The 21249-nt window shown below is 43.8% G+C and overlaps 1 protein-coding gene across 3 annotated transcripts in view; it reads right to left on the bottom strand.

The window, feature by feature from the left end:
* The window catches only part of INTS3 (integrator complex subunit 3), a 132767-nt gene that overhangs the window by 72110 nt on the left and 39408 nt on the right, over window positions 1-21249 (bottom strand). For all 3 annotated transcript variants that reach the window (XM_033924947.1, XM_033924949.1, XM_033924948.1), the window contains 5 exons: window positions 21085-21169; window positions 15449-15515; window positions 8176-8320; window positions 2504-2633; window positions 1642-1739 (listed from right to left, as the gene is read on the bottom strand). In XM_033924947.1, the coding sequence (XP_033780838.1) occupies window positions 1642-1739; window positions 2504-2633; window positions 8176-8320; window positions 15449-15515; window positions 21085-21169 (525 nt within the window). The remainder of the gene's footprint in view (window positions 1-1641; window positions 1740-2503; window positions 2634-8175; window positions 8321-15448; window positions 15516-21084; window positions 21170-21249) is intronic.

Here is a 21249-nt window from a genome sequence, read left to right as displayed (position 1 = left end):
GCAATGCTGCTAGAAGTTTCTGCATACTATTTATGCTAGTCAGAGTATGCACCGAGCTCCATTGGATGACATCACCCACATGTGAGAATGCAAATGGCCTGCTTGTCCTCAGAGAAACAATTATTCAAGAAACTTGCTTATCTAAACCAACCTACTTCCTTGAGGAATAAGCAGAGAAGTACAAAGGCCTCTGATTTCACAGTGCTCTGCCCCACAGACTAGGAAGAGCTTTGGTTCAGGCCAGCAATCCGACTCCTACCTGGCAGAAAAAGCTAGTGGCAGATATATACACACACACAGCCCAGCAGACAACAAACCTCCTCCTCCAGGCCCCCCACCCCGAGCAGAACAGGCTTAGGTTGCCTTGTGATACAAACACACTTCATGCAGAAAAAGTTCATATCACAAAAAAAAAAAATAACCTTGTGCCAGTCAAGCGCATCCACCACCTCATTCCACCCAAGAGAGAGCAGGCTCAGATCCCAGTAACTTCATACTAATGTTACAAACATGTAAAATCTGGTCTTACCTGATAATTTCCTTCTTTTGAGTCCTATCAGACCAGTCCAAAATGGATGGGTTATGCCCTTCTATCAGCAGATGGAGACAGAGAACAAAACACTGTAACTTCCACTCTATGTAAACTACTGCATTGTAACCCACTCCTCAGTATTTTTTGTAACAAAGCATGTAGGACACTCTACCCCCACACTTCCAGAGAAAGAGGTGGGGTGTTCAGAGACTGCCTGACCCTGCCCAGAGGAACATACAGGTTCCAATAATTCCTACCTCCTGACTGGCACTAACTAACATGAAAACCTAGAACAGAAAACCTCAAAACATGATAAAAGAACAGCCCTACCGGGTTTGACCAATGGCCAATCTAGCCCAGTAGCTCATCCTCACGGTGGTCAATCCAGGTCACCAGTACCTGGCAAAAACCCAAAGAGTAGCAACATTCCATGCTACTGAGCCAGAGCAAGAAGATGCTTCCCCCCACATCTGTCTCAATAACAAGACTATGGACTTTTCTCCAGGAAATTGTTCAAACCTTTCTTAAAACTAGCTACACTATCTGCTCTTAACACCACCTCTGGCAACACATTCCAGAGCTTAACTATTCTCTGAGTGAAAAAAATATTTCCTCCTATTGGTTTTAAAAGTATTTCGATGTAACTTCATCGAGTGTCCCCTAGTCTTTGTAATTTTAGATGGAGTAAAAAAAATCGATTCACTTGTACCCGTTCTACACCACTCAGGATTTTGCTCTAGGTTGTTTTGGCACTTCTGCTGGTCTGGAGAAGCAACAACAGAGGCCAGGATGGCAATGGAAGGTCCCATATCAGGCACCATATGCCCCTTGGGGTACTCGTACCCAGTATTGAGAACATCTGGCCTAAACCACACTTCCTGTATGTTCTCAAACTGAGCCCAGGAGTCCTTGGGTGGGCAATCTATCTCCCATCTGCTGGAGTCCCAGATATACTGAGGAATAGGTGGTAGCATAATGCCTTATACAAGGCTTTTGTTCTGTGTTCATCGCTGATAGAGGGGCATAACCCATTCATTCTGGACTAGTCTGGTGGAGGATAGGGAAATATAGCTATATAATCTAGTGCACAGTGAAGAAGGCGAAATTACCCGAGACGTCATGAACAGTAGTTTGGTCTCCATATCAGGAGTGAGACGGCAAGCCAGGAACTTACGAGAGGTTCGTGACTGCAATAGCTGCAGGATACCTGTGGAAACAGGGCAATTAACATAATCAGGAACTTGATGGGAGACAGAATGAATGCTGCTTAATGACAACATATGAAAAAATCCAAAATTTTATCAGGGAGATTCAATGCAAAGAAGGAATGGGCATTCTCAGAAGGAAGAAAGAGCAGGCTCTAAATGCTAGCCAGCTTACTAATTAGCACCTGTGTGCTACAAAAGAGAAACCTGAATTCTTTTCCCAAGCCACACATAGACATACCATGGCACACTGGCAAGCTAGGGTCAGTACCAGTACCACACAGACACACCATGGCACACTGGCAAGCTAGGGCCAGTACCAATACCACACCAACACACTGTGGCATACTGACAAGCTAGGGCCAGAACCAGTACCACACAGACACGTGGCACACTGGCAAGCTAGGCCAGTACCAGTCAAACACAGATACACCGTGACAGACTGGCATGGCAGAGTCCACTAGATGTATCTCCATTTATTTATTAAAAACTTGATTTTCTCTGCTTCTAGAAAACCCAGGGCAACACACAAATACACAATAAAAAATAGGAAACCAATGATTGAAAGTCAGTTTGGGACATAGCTTGTAAGAAATGCATGTGCTTGTGCTCTCTAAAGCACTTTAAGACACGGATTTAAGAAAGGTGTCTCTATTTTATTACTCCCATCCTATCAGAAGCATACCATCTGGGGGAGGGGGGCAAGAAAGTGGCAGCTTATTAGATGTATCAAGCATGTCCTGCCCAGGCATGCCCCTATGCTTACCTGTGAACTGCGGGCTTAAAGCCTGTGGGTTGTGTAGAAGGTCCTTCCACAGCAGCTCAAACTCAGTTATTCTAGCAACATTCTGCAGAAGGCGCACCAGGTCTCGGCCTATCATGAAGCAGTCCATATACTTGGAAAGAAAGTGACAGTGTAAATGTGCTGTTTAACTGAGCCCAGTAGAGGGCAGAACATTTCTTTGTTCATTCCTGGACAACACTCTTACTCAGCTCCAAAGGCAGCTTATGAGAGACCCTCAGCCTTGCACAAAAAACTCATCTCATTATCTTATTGGCAGCCCCATTTTAGAAAGAATATAGGAATCAGAACTGAGAAGTCTAGGTGAGGACACCTCAAGTTTCATCAGTATTTCTGAACAAAATTTGCTAACGAACAGCCTGTTCTAAAATATAGGAGAAATGGATATTCATGGTACAACCAAAGATTAGGTTCATACCTTTGCTATCTTCTTTCTTGTAAATCCACACTTTATTCAAGGACCAGTGAGTTATTTATGTCTACCTGCCAGGACTTTGAAGGAAGCCTCAAACTTCAGAGACTTAAACCCCTCCCCCATACCTCATCACTGTGCCTGATCCTCAGTCAGTCTTAAAACAGCCAGGACCATCTAAAGAAGGATAATAACAAGAGAGAGAGAAATGGGGATACTCCCCAGCAAATAAATCAATTTTGCTCAAAATAACAAATGCAAAACAGCAACAATGAAAAATGAGAGAACAGGTTATAAAACATTAGAAACCTACGACAAAACAGCCGGCACTGTCAGAACCAGGGATCCCCACAAAGTGCTAAACCCATTCTGATCAACTCAAAGGGTAGACCAAAACTTAGTCGCCCCTTTCATGCCCTGGAGTGCTAATAAGCTTTACCCCGATCCTCAGCGACACCACTTGGAGCTCAAAACAATCTCATTGCTCCAAGCTTTACGTGTCAATTCGTCACTGGATCGATCTTTTATATTAAAGTGTTTGTACTTTTTTTAACTTTTGTATATTCTTAACTTCAATGTTCACATTTTGAAATAGTTTTAAGCATATCACTTAGCTTAGTCATGTGGTCTCTGGCAGGGGATTATAACACCGACATGTTTCGCTATGCAAGCTTTATCAAGGATAACCCCTGTTAAAGAACAAAAGTTAAAATTAATAATAATGTTCAAAAGCATAGCTGTCAAAGTAACCAATCTTAATGGTACCAAAACAACTAAAGATTTCTTACCTCAATATAATATACCGCCAACCTCTGACCACTATATCTAGAGAGATGGCGGCGGCGTCTTTTTCAGAAATTAAATAGAGCAGAACCCGGGACAACTGTACCCACGTGATTACGTGGCCAACAGCGTCACGGGACTACTTGCCGGATTTAAAGCTACAGGCTCGAATTATAATATAATAATTCTATTGAGGTAAGAAATCTTTAGTTGTTTTGGTACCATTAAGATTGGTTACTTTGACAGCTATGCTTTTGAACATTATTATTAATTTTAACTTTTGTTCTTTAACAGGGGTTATTATATTATTATTATAACCCCTGTGTGCTTTCTCAGCTAGATTATTTTAACTCAGTTTATCTGGGCATTAAGCAGGGCCTTCCAAAACAACTTCAGTTAATACAGAATAGAAACATAGAAATAGACGGCAGATAAGGGCCACGGCCCATCTAGTCTGCCCACCCTAATGTCCCTCCTCTACCTTTGCCCTGTGAATAGATCCCATGTGTCGATCCCATTTGGCCTTAAAATCAGGCACGCTGCTGGCCTCAATCACCTGCAGTTGAAGACTATTCCAGCGATCAATCACCCTTTCAGTGAAAAATAATTTCCTGGTGTCACCTCGTAGTTTCCCGCCCCTGATTTTCCACGGATGATCTCTTGTTGTCGTGGGACCCTTGAAAAAGAAGATATCTTCCTCTGCCTCGATGTGGCCCGTAAGATACTTGAACGTCTCGATCATGTCCCCCCTCTCTCTGCACTCCTCGAGCGAGTATAGCTGTAATTTGTCAAGCCGTTTTTCGTATGGTAGATCCTTGAGTCCCGAGACCATCCGGGTGGCCATTCTCTGCACCGACTCCAGTCTCAGCACATCCTTGCGATAATGCGGCTCCAGAATTGCACACAGTATTCCAGGTGGGGCCTCACAATGGATCTATACAATAGCATAATGACTTCCGCCTTACGGCTGACGAAACCCCTTCGTATGCAACCCATGATTTGTCTTGCCTTGGATGAAGCTTGCTCCACTTGATTGGCAGTCTTCATGTCCTCACTGACGATTACCCCCAAGTCTCGTTCTGCTACCGTTTTTGCTAGGATCTCGCCATTAAGGGTATAAGACTTGCATGGATTTTGGCTGCCCAGGTGCATAACTTAGCATTTTTTGGCATTGAAGTTGAGTTGCCAGGTCCTAGACCAGCGCTCCAGTAGGAGTAGGTCGTGCATCATGTTGTCGGGCATTGAATCTTCGTCCGTTGTGCATTTGCCCACTACATTACTTAGTTTGGCGTCATCGGCGAATAATGTTATTTTACCTCGAATACTGTAGCTAAGCTCATCTTTGGGAAACAAAAGTATGATCATGTTTCCCCTCTGTTAAGAAAGCTTTACTGGCTCCCAGTTCACTTTAGGATCCAGTTTAAATGCGCATGTATAATCTTCACGCTTCTCTATGGAACATTTGACCCTTTAGTCCCCTTAGACTTTGCCATTTGAGAAATACACAAAGATATAAGCTATCCTTCCCTTCCTTTAAGGGAATTAAATCTGCTGGGAAGCTGTTGATCTTTTGTTTTCAAGTTTGTAGAGATCTGGAATGAACTCCCTGACTCTATTAGGCTTATAGGCCAGCTGCAATTATTTCAGAAATCCCTGAAAACTTTGCTGTTCTCGCAATTTTTAAATGGTTTAGCTACAGTGTCAACGAAATGATAATACTACAGTTCTTACTTCTCTCATGCTCTAGTCTTAATTAGTCGAGCTCCATTGGGAGATGACCCGGTATATACACCGAAGATTAGATTAGATTAGTAAAGACCGAAGCAAATAATTCATTCAGTTTCTCTGCTATGGCTGACAGCACCTTTTACTCTTTGATCATCCAAAGGTCCCACAGATTCCCTCACAGGTTTTCTGCTTTTGATGTACCTAAAAAATTGTTACTATGAGTTTTTGCCTCTTTGGCAAGTTGTTCTTCATAGTCTTGTTTAGCTTTCTTTATCAATGCTTATGTCTCTTCATTTTTTTTTTTATAATTCTTTATTGATTTTCCATACTTCAAAAGTGCAATACATGAATATATAACACATAAAACATCAATTTAAGCACATCCACTTACAATTATATACAGAACCACTCATTTTCTCCCACCCACCTTATTCAACGATTATACAATAAAACATAGCGACATTTATTTGCCCAGTAACCTTACCCTCTTCATATTAATAATATCTTCCCACCCCAAGTACTCTAGGGTCAAATTAGGACAGAAATATCCCCCCAACCCTATTTTGGATGTGTATGAAAGTAAACAAAACCAGACTTATAATCAGAGACCTGCTATAGAGAAGTAACATACGATGCCAATGCTTATGTCTCTTCTTATCTTCTTCATTGGGATCCTTTTTCCATTCTTTAAAGGATGTTTTCTTGGCAGGGGACCTCCACAGTACGAGAGTGAAAACCGCGAATGCAAAATACTGAAATTACGCAAAATGAAACACGAGCAGAAAAGATAAGCTCCTACAGCCTGGCTTGCAGGAAGGGAGACTGAGAATCAGGCACAGTGATGAGGTATGAGGGGGAGGGTTTTAAGTCTCTGAAGTTTGCGGTGTCCTACAAAGTCCTGGTGGGTAGACTGAAATAATCCACTGGTCCTGGAATAAAGTGGGATTGTACAAGAAAATCCATTTTAGAAAAATAAAAGTAGAAAATTTCAATGGATTGTAAACCCACACGTGAACACGTTGATCTTTGTCAGTTTAGAAATATAAATATGTATTTTCCTGGACAGTGTCCTTTACCAGTTTAACTTTTTGGGAGAGATAAAAATCACAGAGATTAAGGGGCAACCTTCTCTAATCCCTCCAGTGCAATTCACCAAAACCTAAACGTGCATGGTAGCAGGTGTAAATCCTGACATTGACCTGTTAGGAGGACATCAATGATTATTCCCCTTCTGAAATGGGAGATAAAGGTACATCTTCTAGGCATGTCCTAGTCCCATCCAAAATACACCCAGAGCACACCCCTGTGTCATTTCCATACACTTGTGTTTTTTATGTACATCACAGCTTTGTTAAATGGGAATTTACATGTTTATGCAAGATAAACATTTAAGGAGAAATTATATCTTACCTGTTAATTTTCTTTCCTTTAGACCCTCCAGACCAGTCTTGAGCTAGTGTATTTCTGTGGTTCTTTGCCAACCATATCGCTTCTGAAAAACTCCAATGTTGCCACACTTGTGGGTGCAAAGGAGTGGTAGTTTCCGACACACCATGTAAATTTTGTGGGGACGCTTAGGCAGCAGCTCCAGCAGCGCAGGAGTTGCAAGATGTTTCTGGATGTCCGAGCCTTGTACTGACACGAGTCTGATTCTGGGGCCATGGTGGTTCCTGTTTTGGATCCAGAAGGGATCCTGCATCCTTTTAGTCCCTAAAACCTCCACCACATCATTTATTTATTTTGATTTCTATCCCGTTCTCCCAGAAGCTCAGAACGGGTTACAAGTAGACATTCACAATAATTTGAAAACAGACTAGTCATGACAACAAATTGGTTACAGTAGATAATAACAGAGCTTATTCTAGAAACCAGACTGGTCATAGCGAAGAGTACTAGGAGAAGTATATTGAGGAGGCAGTTTTTACTGATCCGATTGGTGGAAGAGGAAGGTCTTTACTGCTCTGTGGAAGGTCATTAGTGAGTCTATGATCTCCCTCCCACATCCACCCAGTCCAGGCTGGGTTGATTGGAGGGCACTGGGGCTGACTCCATGGCAGAATGCTCACCTTACTTCCAAGCCCTGTACATTGCCTATACAAAGTCCAGGGTAAATTCTGTTCCCCCAGTGGCTTTCTGGTCCTAAGCAGAGAATGCACCCTTTGAGAGCTGACGAGAAAATTCAAGCTGCTGTCGTGGATCAGATTTGCATGCTGGCAAGAAAACTGGCCCTCTGAAAACCTCTTGCAACTCCTGTACTGTACCTTAGCGTGCCCACAAAATTTACATGGTACACTAGAGACTCTTCCACGTCTCTGCACCTACAGGCATGGCAATGTCAGGGTTTGTTGGAAGATATGTGGCAGTTGCAACATCAGCAGCAAAAGACCGCAGAGACACACCAGCCCAAGCATCTGGACTTGGCTGAAGAGCTGATAAGGATCTGCCAGTTTATGCCTGTTTCAAATGCAAATAGGCCTTCTAAAATGACTATCTGTAAAGCTGCCAACTCTATACGTCTGGGACAGAAGACAACAACAGCATCATAGATAAAAGGAGGAAAGGCTAAGGTATTTTTGTATCTGTCTATGTCTTGATATTCAGTCAAAGATAGCACTCTGCTACACTACAGAAAATACACACTAAAAGCAGAACTGCACTTAGCTATTGACACCCATAAAGGCAGGAACTTGACAATGGTACTCTTCAATCCTACCCGCTCTCGCAACAACATGATACAGAAATCCACTTCTTTCTGTCGCAGGCTCTGAAGCTGTGCAGTGCCGTGGTGATCTACAATGAGGCGAAGATAAGTGTACACAGCCATGGCGATGAGAATGCTGCTCTTCATAACCCATTCTCTACAAAAAGAACAGTGGCAAAGAGAGTGTCATCACCACCATCACAGGCATTAACAGCCTGGTGGCAAAGTCAGGGGCACCGTGGAGACAAAATGTCCAAAACTCAGCAGGCAGCGATGGAGAAATTAGGTTCTTACCTGCTAATTTTCTTTCTTTTCTTCCCTCCAGACCAGCACAGAATGGATGGGTTTACGCTCCTTTGCCAGCAGGTGGAAACTGAGACATAATGACTTTTGGTAGTAGTACAGGTGGGCTGTGCAGTCCCATCTACAATCAGTCTAATGAACAACCAAGCAGAAAATTAACTAAACTGAACAAGAAAACATCCCAGATCCAAACTCGCATAGAGAAGACAAAGGAAATGCCAGAAGCAGACCATGTAAACACTGATGGATACTGATTAGAACAAATAACCTTCAAAAACGTCCCCACAGTTCACCAGCTAAACCAGACGAACCAAACGCCGCTTCTCTTATTATACTCCCCAACAACCAAAACAAAGACAATACTGCAGAAAAAAAACGAACTCTTCATGAAAAACACCAAAATATATGACAGGGCATGGCCTGTGCCAGTCTGGAGGGACTAAAAGAAAGAAAATTAGCAGGTAAGAACCTAATTTCTCCTTCTTTAGCATCTCTCCAGACTGGCACAGAACGGATGGGACGTACCAAAGCAGTAGCCATCATGGGTGGGGCCCCCAAAAGGCTACCACAAGAATAAGCTCACCGAACACTGAGTCCCGACACGCCTGAATATCCACACGATAGGGATGAAAAAGAAATGGAGAGAAGACCAAACCACAGCTTTACAGATATCCACCGGAAGCACAAGAGAACTCTCAGCCCAAGAGGGATCCCTTAGAGGGTTAAGCCAAGGGAACCTGTCACCAGGAGTGGGATCCCTAGGATAGTAGACTTGGGGATGGGTCAGTAGAGTGGGCAGACCTGATGGGCTATGGCCCTTATCTGCCGTTATCTTCTATGTTTCTATGACCCCGAGTGGAATGAGTTTTGAGAAAATCCGGAACAGGCTTCTTCTGAAGAAGGTACATTGAAGCAATAGCCTCCTTGATCCAATGTGCAATCATAGCTTTGGAAACGCCATCCCACTTACGAGGACCTGCTAAAAGGACAAAAAGACGATCCGACTGATGGCACTCCTGGGTCCACTGAATATTAGTGCACAGGGCTCTATGGACATCCAATTTGCGCAACTGTCTCTGCTCCAAAGAGCACTCCCTACTACCTAAGACCGGAAGGACAATGGATTGGTTGACATGAAAAGGCGAAACCACCTTCGGAAGGAGGGAACCAGCCGCAGCATGACCCGCTCCCTAGAGAACTCTAGGAAGGGAGGTCTACACGAAAAGGCCTGCAGTTCGGAAACGCGTCTCGTGGAAGTAATGGCCACCATGAACACTGCCTTAACAGTAAGGTCCTTCAGCGTTCAGGAGCCAGATTGAGATCCTAGGCTGGAACCAATGGATGAACTGAAGGCTGGAGCAATTTCGTCGCTCTCAAGAATTGAATCACATCCAGAGAATAGGCCAAATGCCAATCATGCAACAGACCGTGAAAAGAAGACAAAGCCGCAATCTGAACTCTAAGGAAGGATCAGACAAGGCCCTGCTCCAGGCCATCCTGCAAAAACTCCAAGATGTGAGGAAAAGACGTATGAAGGAAAACCACGCCACGCACAGAACACCATTCCTCAAAAAGACGCCAAATGCGCACATAAGCCCGAGAGGTGGACAGTCTCTGAGACCCCCTCCCAAGAGGGTGGAGATCAGTTTATCCAAATATGCTTTCTTACTTAGGCGTTCCCTTTCAAGAGCCAAGCTGTAAAACAAAAGGGTCTCAGATCAAACATGGGAACATGACCCTGAGTCAGAAGATTGGGCGATAGGGGCAGAGGAAAAGGATCTGCTACCAGAAGAAGTACCAGATCTGTGTATCACGGGTGCCCAGGCCAGTCAGTGACACCTTGTGCAGGGCGATCCAAAGAAGCACTCTGCCCAACAGAGGTCATGGAGGAAAGACATAAAGCAGGCTGTCCATCGTCCAAGCCTGCACCAGAGCATCCAGCCCCTTGGCCTGGTAATCTCTGCTCCGACTGAAGAACTGGCGCCTTGGTGTTGACACTCGTAGTCATAAGGTCCATGACCATCTGGCCCCAGGCCTGAACAATCAACTTGAAGGCTTCCAACCCGAGACACCACTCTCTGGGATCCAACACATGATGATTGAGGAAGTCCGACTGGACGTTGTCCACTCCTGCTCTGTGGGAGGCCAAGATATCCAGAAGATGAGCCTCTGCCCATTCCATGAGCAGAGCTCCTATGCTATCCAATGACTCTTAGTTCCCCACTGACTGACATATGCCATCACAGTGGCATTGTCCAAAAGCACTCAAACTGACTTGCCCTCTAGCAACGGCTGGAAAGCCAGCAACACCAACTGAATGGCTCTGGTCTCCAGAATATTGATCAACTAGAAAGCCTCCACTGCCGACCAGCTGCCTACTGGGGCTGATCCAGACCCACTCCCTGAAACAGACTGGAAGACTGTAGCCACTAGCACAGGCTGCAACGAATCAACCCCTGAAGAGGGATGGGAGAGTCCAGATCGTTAATCTGTGGTGACCAACACTGAAGAAGACGCATGTGAGCCTGATCCCACCTGACTACCTCCAGGGAGACCGCCATCAACTCCCAAGACCTGTAGAAAATCCTGCGCCCGAGAGCAGCAACAATCCATGAGGGAGCGAATCTGCCATTGCAATTTCAACACCCGGGCCTCAAGAAGGAAGATTCTCCCCAAGCCGGTGTCGAAGAGAACTCCGAGAAACTCCAAGCACTGAGACGGAGTCAACCGGCTTTTAGACAGGTTGACCACCCAGCCCAGCCGACTGCAGGAACTCCACTACTTGAGACGTGGCCTGGGAGATCTCCTGAAACAACTTCGTTCGAGTCAACTAATCGTCCAGATAGGGATGAACCAGAATGCCCTCCTTGCAAAAGGCCACCACCACCACCACCATAATCTTGGTGAATGTCCACGGAGCCGTGGCAAATCAAAAAGGAAGCATACAAAACCAATAGTGCTTTCTCAAAATTGCAAAGCGAAGGAAGTGCTGATGGGAGACCCGAATGGGAATATGCAGGTAGGCCTCCATCAGATAAAGAAAAGTCAGAAATTCCCCAGGCAGAACCATCAGAATTATGGATTTCAGGGTTTCCATATAAAAAGACAGAACCAGGTGTGCCCTGTTGACACCTTTCAGATCCAAAATGGGCTGAAAAGACCCCTCCTTCTTGGGCACCACAAAGTAAATGGAGTACCTGCCGGTACGAATCTCCTGAGGCGTCACTAGGACCACCGATTTGAGGTCCAGCAACTTGAGTAGCGTCTGCCGAAATGTCCACTTCTACCAAGTTGCCTGACAAGGGAAAGAGAGGAAATGATCTAGAGCATAGCCGTCCTGAATCACTTCTAGGACCCACTGATCCATTGTGATCTTGGTCCACCCTCAGTAAAATTCCCGCAAGCGGGCTCCCACCGGAACTGGGGGAAGAACCCACAGTGAGTCGATGGGCCAGACAAGAGGAGGAGGAGCCATTGGCGGAGCCTGACACCCCCTCCCCTCCCCAAAAGGACTGCATGCGCTGAAAGAAGCGACCTTTGGAAGGAAAAGGGGCCGCTCCCCGGCCAGGGCAGTACCTACAAAAATCTCGCAAACACCCCTGGGCAGCACCACCCCGCAGTGCTTGGCAAGGTTGGTCCTCTGGAAGCCAAGGCACCTTAGAGTCACTCAAGGCTTGAACCAGCTTATCCAACCCCTCCCCAAAGAGGAAGGAACCTCGAAATGGGAATTTACTGAGTTTAGATTTAGAAGCCGCATCCGCCGACCAATCCCAAAGCCACAGGGTATGGTGAGTCGCTACACCAATAGTCATGGACTTGGCTGAAGCCCTCAACAGATCATAGGAAATTCTTCTTTATGGAAAGGGTGGTTGATGCGTGGAATGCGCTCCCGAGGGAGGTGGTGATGAAGAAAATGGTGACAGAGTTCAAACAAGCATGGGATGAACACCGAGGATCTCTAATCAGAAAATAATGGGTATACGTTGAAAGGCCAGTACTGGACAAGCTTGCACGGTCTGGGTCCCGTATATGGACATTCAGTTGAGGATGGGCTGGTGAGGTTTTCGATGGCTAGGATGGGCTGGAGTGAGCTTTGATGGAGACTCCAGTGGATGGAACCTAAGCACACTACCGGGCAAGGCTCTGGGTTTCTGACCCAGAAATATCTAAGAAAAAGGACCATTTAAATTAAATTAATTTATGGAGCATATATGGCATCTGAGAGATAAGAAGTGCCAAGCTCAATTTTAGCTACCTCCTGGATCCACCAGTCAGCCGACTCCCGGTCCAAGACCTGCTCAGACCACCGGAAACGCCCAGGCCACCATCTGCCACATACCCTGCACGCCAACGTCTGTTCCCCTCAAAGCAGCCAGAACACTTTGCGCATATACCAGCCACATCCACCACTCGGCATGCACAGAAAATGCACTTCTTCTACTTTTTTAAAGTGCTCATATTGTACATGCAGGAGATCTATGCACAAAAACACTCATTAAACATGGCTACCTCAGGCTCTTATTTTCTCTTGGCTGTGGTATGCTTTTATCTGTTTCTTTATTATTATTTTTTTTTCAATCTCACAGCCCATAGCTGCAAAGATTAATAGAGCAGACCCCACTAGCTCTCTAACCTGTAGTCTGTGCCTAAAGGGTGGCCAGGTGTACAGTTGAGGCTCCTCTAAGAATTAAAATTGGGGGAGGTGGGGGAAATTGGAGGACAGACTTGACCCTTTCAAGTGTGGCAACCCAGAGGTCGGTAGGACCTCCGAGAGGGTCCACCAAGATCTGTCCAGACAGCAAAAAGGGACAAGAGAAAAGTTACTAACCAGATCCAACAGGCCCTAACTAACCAAAGGAAAGACTGCACAGGCTTACCAACTCCATCTGGAGACTCCATCTGGAGACTGAGAACAGACTACACAGTCCATTTGTACTACTACCAAAAATCATTATGTCTCAGTCCACCTGGTGGCAGAGGAGCATAAACCCATCCGCTCTGTGCCTGTTTGGAGGGGATGCTAAAGAACAGCGTTTTGCCGACTACCGCCAGCATTAAACCCAGAAAGTCAGTGCCGGGCCATATCCAGGTTCTGGCACCGAGTTTCCAGATATAAGGAGCCAGCTGAAAGATAAGATGGTTAAGTGTGATGTTTGGCACTTAAGCAGCTAAAAAGAAACACATAAAGCTAGGTCTGTGTTTTATGCGTTCATGTTTATGTGGTTAAGTGACAGCTCTGCTCCCTGAACACCCTCCAAATAGTCAGTATCAGCTTGGGCGCTAACTAGGCATTTTCAGCGGCGCTATCCAGTTAATTGCCACTGGAAATGGACCAGTTAGTCCCAGACAGGCTTTTTAAACAGCAAAGAACCTCTCCTGTCTGTTTAAATAGTTTTAGGGAAAGAGACCCAGCCATCGTGCAACAGTGACACCTAGTGGCCAGATGCAGGGTCCATGACTGCTGCTCCAGAAAGCTCTAAGTGGCACAGCCAAGGATGTCACTGCAGTGACTGGGTACAGACATTTCCTGCTTGCTGCAAATGAAGTCTTGTAGGACCGCTGGACTCAAATAAAAGCTGCTGCCCCTTGCTTATCCCATACAGAATGAAACTGACTGCACCTTGCCCTCTTAGGATGGAAGCCCACATTGCCCCAAATCACCACCACACTGGGTGTGAACAGTCAAAGTGAAGTACCAGCATCCTGTTTGATGGGAGAATAGAGGCAGAAAGTGAGTGCACTCTTTACATAAGCATATAGTTTGCAGAGCGTTTGGACAGACGCTACCTAGTCACTCCAAGGCAGACCAGAAGAAAAAGAATCAAAGGGCCCTGGGATCTTAAATCTCTCAGAAGGCAGATGGATCATCAACCAAACTGCAAGCAACCCAAGAAAATCAATAGAATCTTGTCAAACTCAAGGCCACAAAACAGGTAGCTTGTAGGCTGGGTTCTGGAACACAATGCAGGGACCCTATGGGTTGAAACAGCAGCACAAAGCACAGTTATGGATTACAGCACAGGTGTCAAAGTCGGTCCTCGAGGGCCAGAATCCAGTCGGGTTTTCAGGATTTCCCCAATGAATCTGCATGAGATCTATTTGCATGCACTGCTTTCAATGCATATTCATTAGGGAAATCCAGAAAACCCGACTGGATTCCGGCCCTCGAGGAGGGACTTTGACACCCCTGGATTACAGTGTGGTGCCCAGGAAAAGGAGGCATCCCAGGAACCATAACCGGAGCACAAGCACTTTGAGAGAGAACAGCAACATAGATGTAGCACATTGACATGGACCACAGAGGTGCTTCAGCACAGAGCCCTGGTCCCGCTATAGGGGTCTGGGACAATGCAGCAGTGTAAGACCTGGCCCTAGATCACAGTGTGGGAGCATGCAGCAGTATGGCACATCGCAGCACAGAGCTGGACATGGTGGAGGTAAGTTTATAAGTGATGCAAGCCTGCAGAATTGAGTTTTATATGCTCAAGTAGCACTTATAAGATTATTCCTGCACATACATAAACCAGGTACTAGGAAAGCTCAAGGCCTATTTTTGTGTGATAATGGCCTAGACATTTCCGAGGGCAGAGACTGGATGGAAGAATGGATCAGCACTTAGCTGCTTAGAATTAAACACAGAATTACTTCCGCCTTGGAGCAGGTACCACTTTGTAGGGCAGCTTTTGGGAAGATACTCTACAAAGGTGCATATACACCATAGTTATAAACCCCCTTCAGTATGTCAATCTGGTAATTATCTGCTGCTGTATTAGAAAATATGGAATCAGAATCACAATCTCATCTTCACAGTCTGCCTTGTTGTACACCAGACAGACTATGCAGCGAGTAACAGGGCAGCTCAGGCTGCTGAAGAGTTTTGGGAAACGTAATGGGCTGCTCCGTAGGGGGATACCTGCGTCTACCAGTCTGGCTCAGAGGAAGGAAAGGCTTCAGGTACGTGGATATGTGCACCCAGTCTTACCTCTGCTCAGTCAGGATATCCAGGACACTTTCCGCCAGCCAGATGTTTTTTGCGGTCACGTCTCCCCCTACAAACACACACCCATGGTGTCACATAGACCAGAAAAAAAGAGGGAGGTGAGAGCTGGTAAGATGATACAGCACAAGCAGTAAACAAGGAGTACAATCTAGAGAGTGATGCGGGGGACAAATTTTGCCCCTTCCTCGCGGGAACTCAATTCCTCGTCCCGTCCTCTTTTCCTGTCCCTGCCCCATTCCTGCAAGCTCCGTCCTCATCTGCACAAGCCTCAAATGCTTTAAAATCATATGTAGCAACATTCTAGAGCTCAGATTGTGATGTCATAAGGCCTCATTCCACCAATGCCTAAGCTCCGCCCTCATCTGCACAAGCCTCAAACCCTTTAAAATCCTAAGTAGCCACATTCTAGAGCTCAGATTGTAATGTCATAATGCCTCATTCCACCAATGCCTAAGCTCCGTCCTCATCTGCGCAAGCCTCAAACCCTTTAAAATCCTAAGTAGCAACATTCTAGAGCTCAGATTGTGATGTCATAATGCCTCATTCCACCAATGCCTAAGCTCCGTCCTCATCTGCACAAGCCTCAAACTCTTTAAAATCATAAGTAGCAACATTTTAGAGCTCAGATTGTGATGTCATAAGGCCTCCTTCCACCAATGCCTAAGCTCCGTCTTCAAGCCTCAAACCCTTTAAAATCACAAGTAGCAACATTCTAGAGCTCAGATTGTGATGCCATAATGCCTCATTCCACCAATGCCTAAGCTCCGTCCTCATCTGCACAAGCCTCAAACTCTTTAAAATCATAAGTAGCAACATTTTAGAGCTCAGATTGTGATGTCATAAGGCCTCCTTCCACCAATGCCTAAGCTCCGTCTTCAAGCCTCAAACCCTTTAAAATCACAAGTAGCAACATTCTAGAGCTCAGATTGTGATGTCATAATGCCTCATTCCACCAATGCCTAAGCTCCATCCTCATCTGCATGAGCCTCAAACACTTTAAAATCATAAGTGTTCAAGGCAGAGCTTACGGGAATGGGGCAGGGACAGTGACAAAACTCACAGGAATGGGATGGTGAAATTGAGCTCCTGCGGGGATGGGGACAAATTTGCCCCTGTGTCATTCTCTAGTACAATCGCAAGAGCTCATCAGTCTGCTTCCTACTGAGGAGGAAAAAGCTTCAACAGAAAGATCGTAAATGAGAAAAAGAACAGACTGCATTCTTCTTCCGCTTTGGAGAGCAGTGTTTGCGTTCAGAAACTGCAGTTTGCTCATTGCCTCCTGAAACAACCTCTGCTGAGAAGATCAGAAGAGATGCAGTGGCAAACACTTAGGGCTTTTACTCTGAAGGGTTAATATACTGTAAATTTAGCTGTTTATTTCTACTTAATTATGGGTTCTTAAGTGATTTGTGCCACAGCTACTATGGCTGGAAATCTTTTAGGTGGAGTCAAATACGGACACTTGTTGGCACTTAGGAGTCATCTGCATAGAAAAGGCAGGAAACTGAGTGGAGAGGGAGAGGTGAGAGAGTATTGACCAGGGAGGAGCAGGGCAGCCACTTAGTTTAAATTCTTGGCATCAAGAACTGGGGGGTTTTCAGCGTTTAATCAGTTACAATCTAAAACTGAATGCCTACTTTCTTGGTTTTTTGTTTTGAATTTATAATTCTTTATTCATTTTTAATTTTTACATCAAGTGAATATACATAATAAAAGACAATTTTCACATATCACTTGAATTACAATCAAATATTCTTGTAAGAGAAAATAAATACCCCCCCCTTTTTTATCAATACTCCTATTTCCATATGATATACATTTCTCTCCCTAACCCTAAAATTAAACTATCCATGTGCTAAGATATCTGATCATTAGAGTAACTAGTCAATGGTCCCCATATTTTTTTAAAAATTATGAATATTCCCTTTTTGTAATGCTATCATCTTTTCCATCTTATATATGTGGCAAACTGAATTCCCCCAAAATGTATAATTTAATTTAGTACAGTCTTTCCAATTTTGAGTAATTTGTTGCACTGCGACTTGATTTTAGGGCTGTACTGAATATTCGTATTCGATTCAGTTCTGAATTATTCATATTCTGCCAAACAGCAATTTAATATGAATAATCCGAGACTCTACCACAGTGTTCTTCAACCACCGGTCCGTAGACATTTGCTGCCGGTCCACATGGCCGGCACGTGCATCTGCTGTCTGTATTTTGCACTGTCCAGGAAGAAATGCATTTGTTTCTTTTTCTCTGGGGTTGTACTGCATGCAGAGTCTTGCATCTTAGGGTTCATTTGCATATATTAGTACTTTTAGTTTCTGGTCCCATATTTGCAAAGAGGTTATCTGTTTTCTGGTAGGAATGAATGTTGAGAAGCATGCCGTGTGCTTTGTGTAGTTTATGATCAAACAATTTTTTTATTGATGCAAAACACAAATATAGTCACCAATGGGAAATTTAGGAATATAGCTTTGTGTAGTTTAATTTTGTGGTTAACCATTATGTGTTAATAAGATTATATTGTGTGTGTGTATATATGAAAAATGAATGAAAAAAATTGTGTTATAATTAGTACTATTATGGGGGCGGGGTCTGGGGTGGAGATAGGCGGGGTCTGGCCCATAACTTGGCCCAGTGTTCTTCAACCGCCGGTCCGCAGACCGGTGCCAGTCCACAAAATAATTATTTTATTTCCACTGGTCCAAAGGTGTAAAAAGGTTGAAGAACACTGCTCTACTAAATCCTACTAAAATAAATAATTGCCTTCTGAAAGAGACAGTTAGCAGCCACTCCTGAGGTAGGAGCAGCTGTGGAACAATTAAATCTTACAGAAATACTTGAATCATCAAGTATTCTATGATCATTTCCAAATTAGACTACTGTAATTCTTTATTATATAATATTTCCCAAAAAGAAAAGAAAAGACTCCAAATAATCCAAAATACTGCCATAAAACTTATACATAAAGCAAAAAAATACGACCACGTAACACCCCTTCTTATTAAGTCACACTGGCTACCTATTAATCATAGAATAACATTTAAAATAGCATTTCTAGTCTTTAAGGTCCTACTATATAATACCCCTCAATTTATATCCAAAATGATTATTCCATATCATTCAAATCGATCCCTTCGATCGTCACAACAAGAGTTATTATTGGTCCCTTCCTTAAAAATTGTGGGAACAAGGAGAAACAATATGTTTTAGCTCCCCAACTCTGGAACACTCTGCCTCTTTTTATTAGAAAGGATAGAGATCTTGTCTCTTTTAAAAAACTTTTAAAAACTTTCTTATTCAATGATGCCTTTATCGATTAATCTCTTTTTTTTTTTTTTTCTTTTTCCCCTCCCTTTGTTTTTTTCCCTAATATATGTTTTTTCCTCCGTTAAGAGAAAAATTTGTAACTTTTTCCCCCCTTTCCCTCTTTTCATGTTTGTTTTTAACATTATGTATAGAGATCTTTTCTGTTTTATGTAATTATTTAACAAATATTTATTTTGCTGTTATTAATGTATTACTAATATGATTGTATGTTCTCTTATAATCTGTTTTTTAATTGTACATCGCTTAGAATGTTTTAAATAGGCGATTCATCAAAAATAAAGTGAACTTGAACTTGAACTTACAGATTCCACAGAGCGAGCTACTCTATTAGTTTCTTTCGTTTTTGAGCAAGACGCACTTTTGAAACTGTATTTCCAGAATTCTCAATTGCCATTTCTGGGGAAAAGGGTTTGGATATACCCAGATGTCGCAAGGCAAACGCAAGAGCGGCGTAAACTTTTCCTGGCAATGAGAACTGAGACAGTGACGCTGGGTGCAACTTTTTTGCTTGCCTTACAGTTAAATATGTTTTTTATTTACCTGAACACCTGCATGCATTTCTTGATTTGAAATAGTTGTGGTAGTGTTAATTAATGTAATATAGGGAATCTTCTGCTAAGCTTATATACTTGATTACAAGTTTTCAAGTTTCAAGTTTATTTAGTTTCTTTGATTACCTCGCATAGTCCAAATCCAATGCGATTTACATAAGTTCAAAAGTTATGTAAAATATTAAAAACCAACAAACATACCATTCATTCCTAATACAATAGTACATATAAGGAGGGAAGCGGTAAACAACAATTAACATAAATACAATTCTAAAAAAAAAAACAGGGGAGGATTAAGCCACAGAAGGTAAGGGAACAAATACCCACTTGGTTCTATTATGTTATTATTATTGTTTCTCGTCAGATTTTCTAGGAACTCTCCAAGTATTGATTGTGGTCTAAGAAGGTTTTAATTTATTTTCCTTGAGAATTAAATTCATTTTTGTATCCTTTTATACAGCTGTTTTTCTTAAGCAAGGTTATCTTGTGTTAATTTTGAAAATTCAATAAAAATAAAGACTTTTTGATATTCAAAGCTATTTAACTGGCCAGAAATGGCCGCTGACCATTTAAATAGCATTTAACCAGCTAACCGCAAATATTCAGCGCAAGAAAAACGGTTATCTCCGCTGAATATGTGTGGTTAGCAGCTAAAAGTTAAGCAGCTATATTGTGCAATATTTAGCATTTACTGGCTATATTGCCTAAATAGCAGTCCTATATTTGATCATTATATCTTAACTGGTTGAGTTATAGCCAGTCAAAAAAACCCTGGATGTTCAAATGCCATCGGAAACGGCCTGGTACCCGGTGTCAGGTCAAAAGCGCTCCGGGACAAAGGCGCAAGCAGACAATTGAGTGCAGCGCGGAGGCGCGCGCCGAAGAAAATTACTGTTTTTAGGGCTCCGACAGGGGGGGAGCGTGGGGGGGCGTGGGGGGGGAACCCCCTCACTTTACTTAATATAGATCACGCCACGTTGTGGGGGCGTTGTGGGGGGTTTGTGGGGTTGTAACCCCCCACATTTTACTGAAAACTTCACTTTTTCCCTGTTTTTAGGGAAAAAGTTAAGTTTACAGTAAAATGTGGGGGGTTACAACCCCCAACCCCCCCCCCCACAACGCCAGCGCGATTTGTATTAAGTAAACTGGGGGTGCTCCCCAAAAAAAACCCCCGTCGGAGCCCCTAATAACAGTAATTTTCTTCGGCGCGCGCCTCCGTCTTGCGCTCAGTTGTCGGCGCGCACCTTTGTCTTCCGTGTTGTTGTCTGAACCGGGTTCACCACTAAGCGCAGGACTTAGATGGGGCTGTCTCCCACAGTCGGATATTGGGCCCATGAACTCCAATTTCACGAGGCTTCTTTTATTATTTGTTATGTTAAAGTTCGATGCCCATTATTCGTAATTGTGGACTGGATTTGTGAACGATTTCTGTCATATTTCATTTTGCAGTTCCTTTGCTCATCTCGATTTTACAGGAATTGAACACCGCTGCTCAGAAAGGAAGTTAAATAAATGCCAATAAACCATGAATTCTAGAGAACCAGGATTAAGGATTTACGTATGTTTCTCATACTAAATCATCCCCATATTCTTATGCATACATGTAGGTATTATGGGCCACAAAGAAACTGACTGCAGAGGACTACGTGCAACTGGAAACATCTGTTCACACCATGCGCAGATTCTGAGCTTAAAGATGAGATAAATACCATAATATGAACCCCAGCTCACCTGCTATCTGCTTCATGAAGGTCATACAGACACCATCAGCCCCCATAACGCCGCTCTTCACCAGTTCCCGTACCAGCCAAACCAGCTACGGACAGACAATTTATAGAGAGAACAAAGTCACAGCAACATCAACACCCACTGACCAGAGAAACCAACCTGATGCTG

This window comes from Geotrypetes seraphini, chromosome 16 (assembly GCF_902459505.1).
Source record: "Geotrypetes seraphini chromosome 16, aGeoSer1.1, whole genome shotgun sequence".
NCBI classification, from domain to species: domain Eukaryota; kingdom Metazoa; phylum Chordata; class Amphibia; order Gymnophiona; family Dermophiidae; genus Geotrypetes; species Geotrypetes seraphini.
This window is presented reverse-complemented; position numbering and strand designations above follow the sequence as displayed.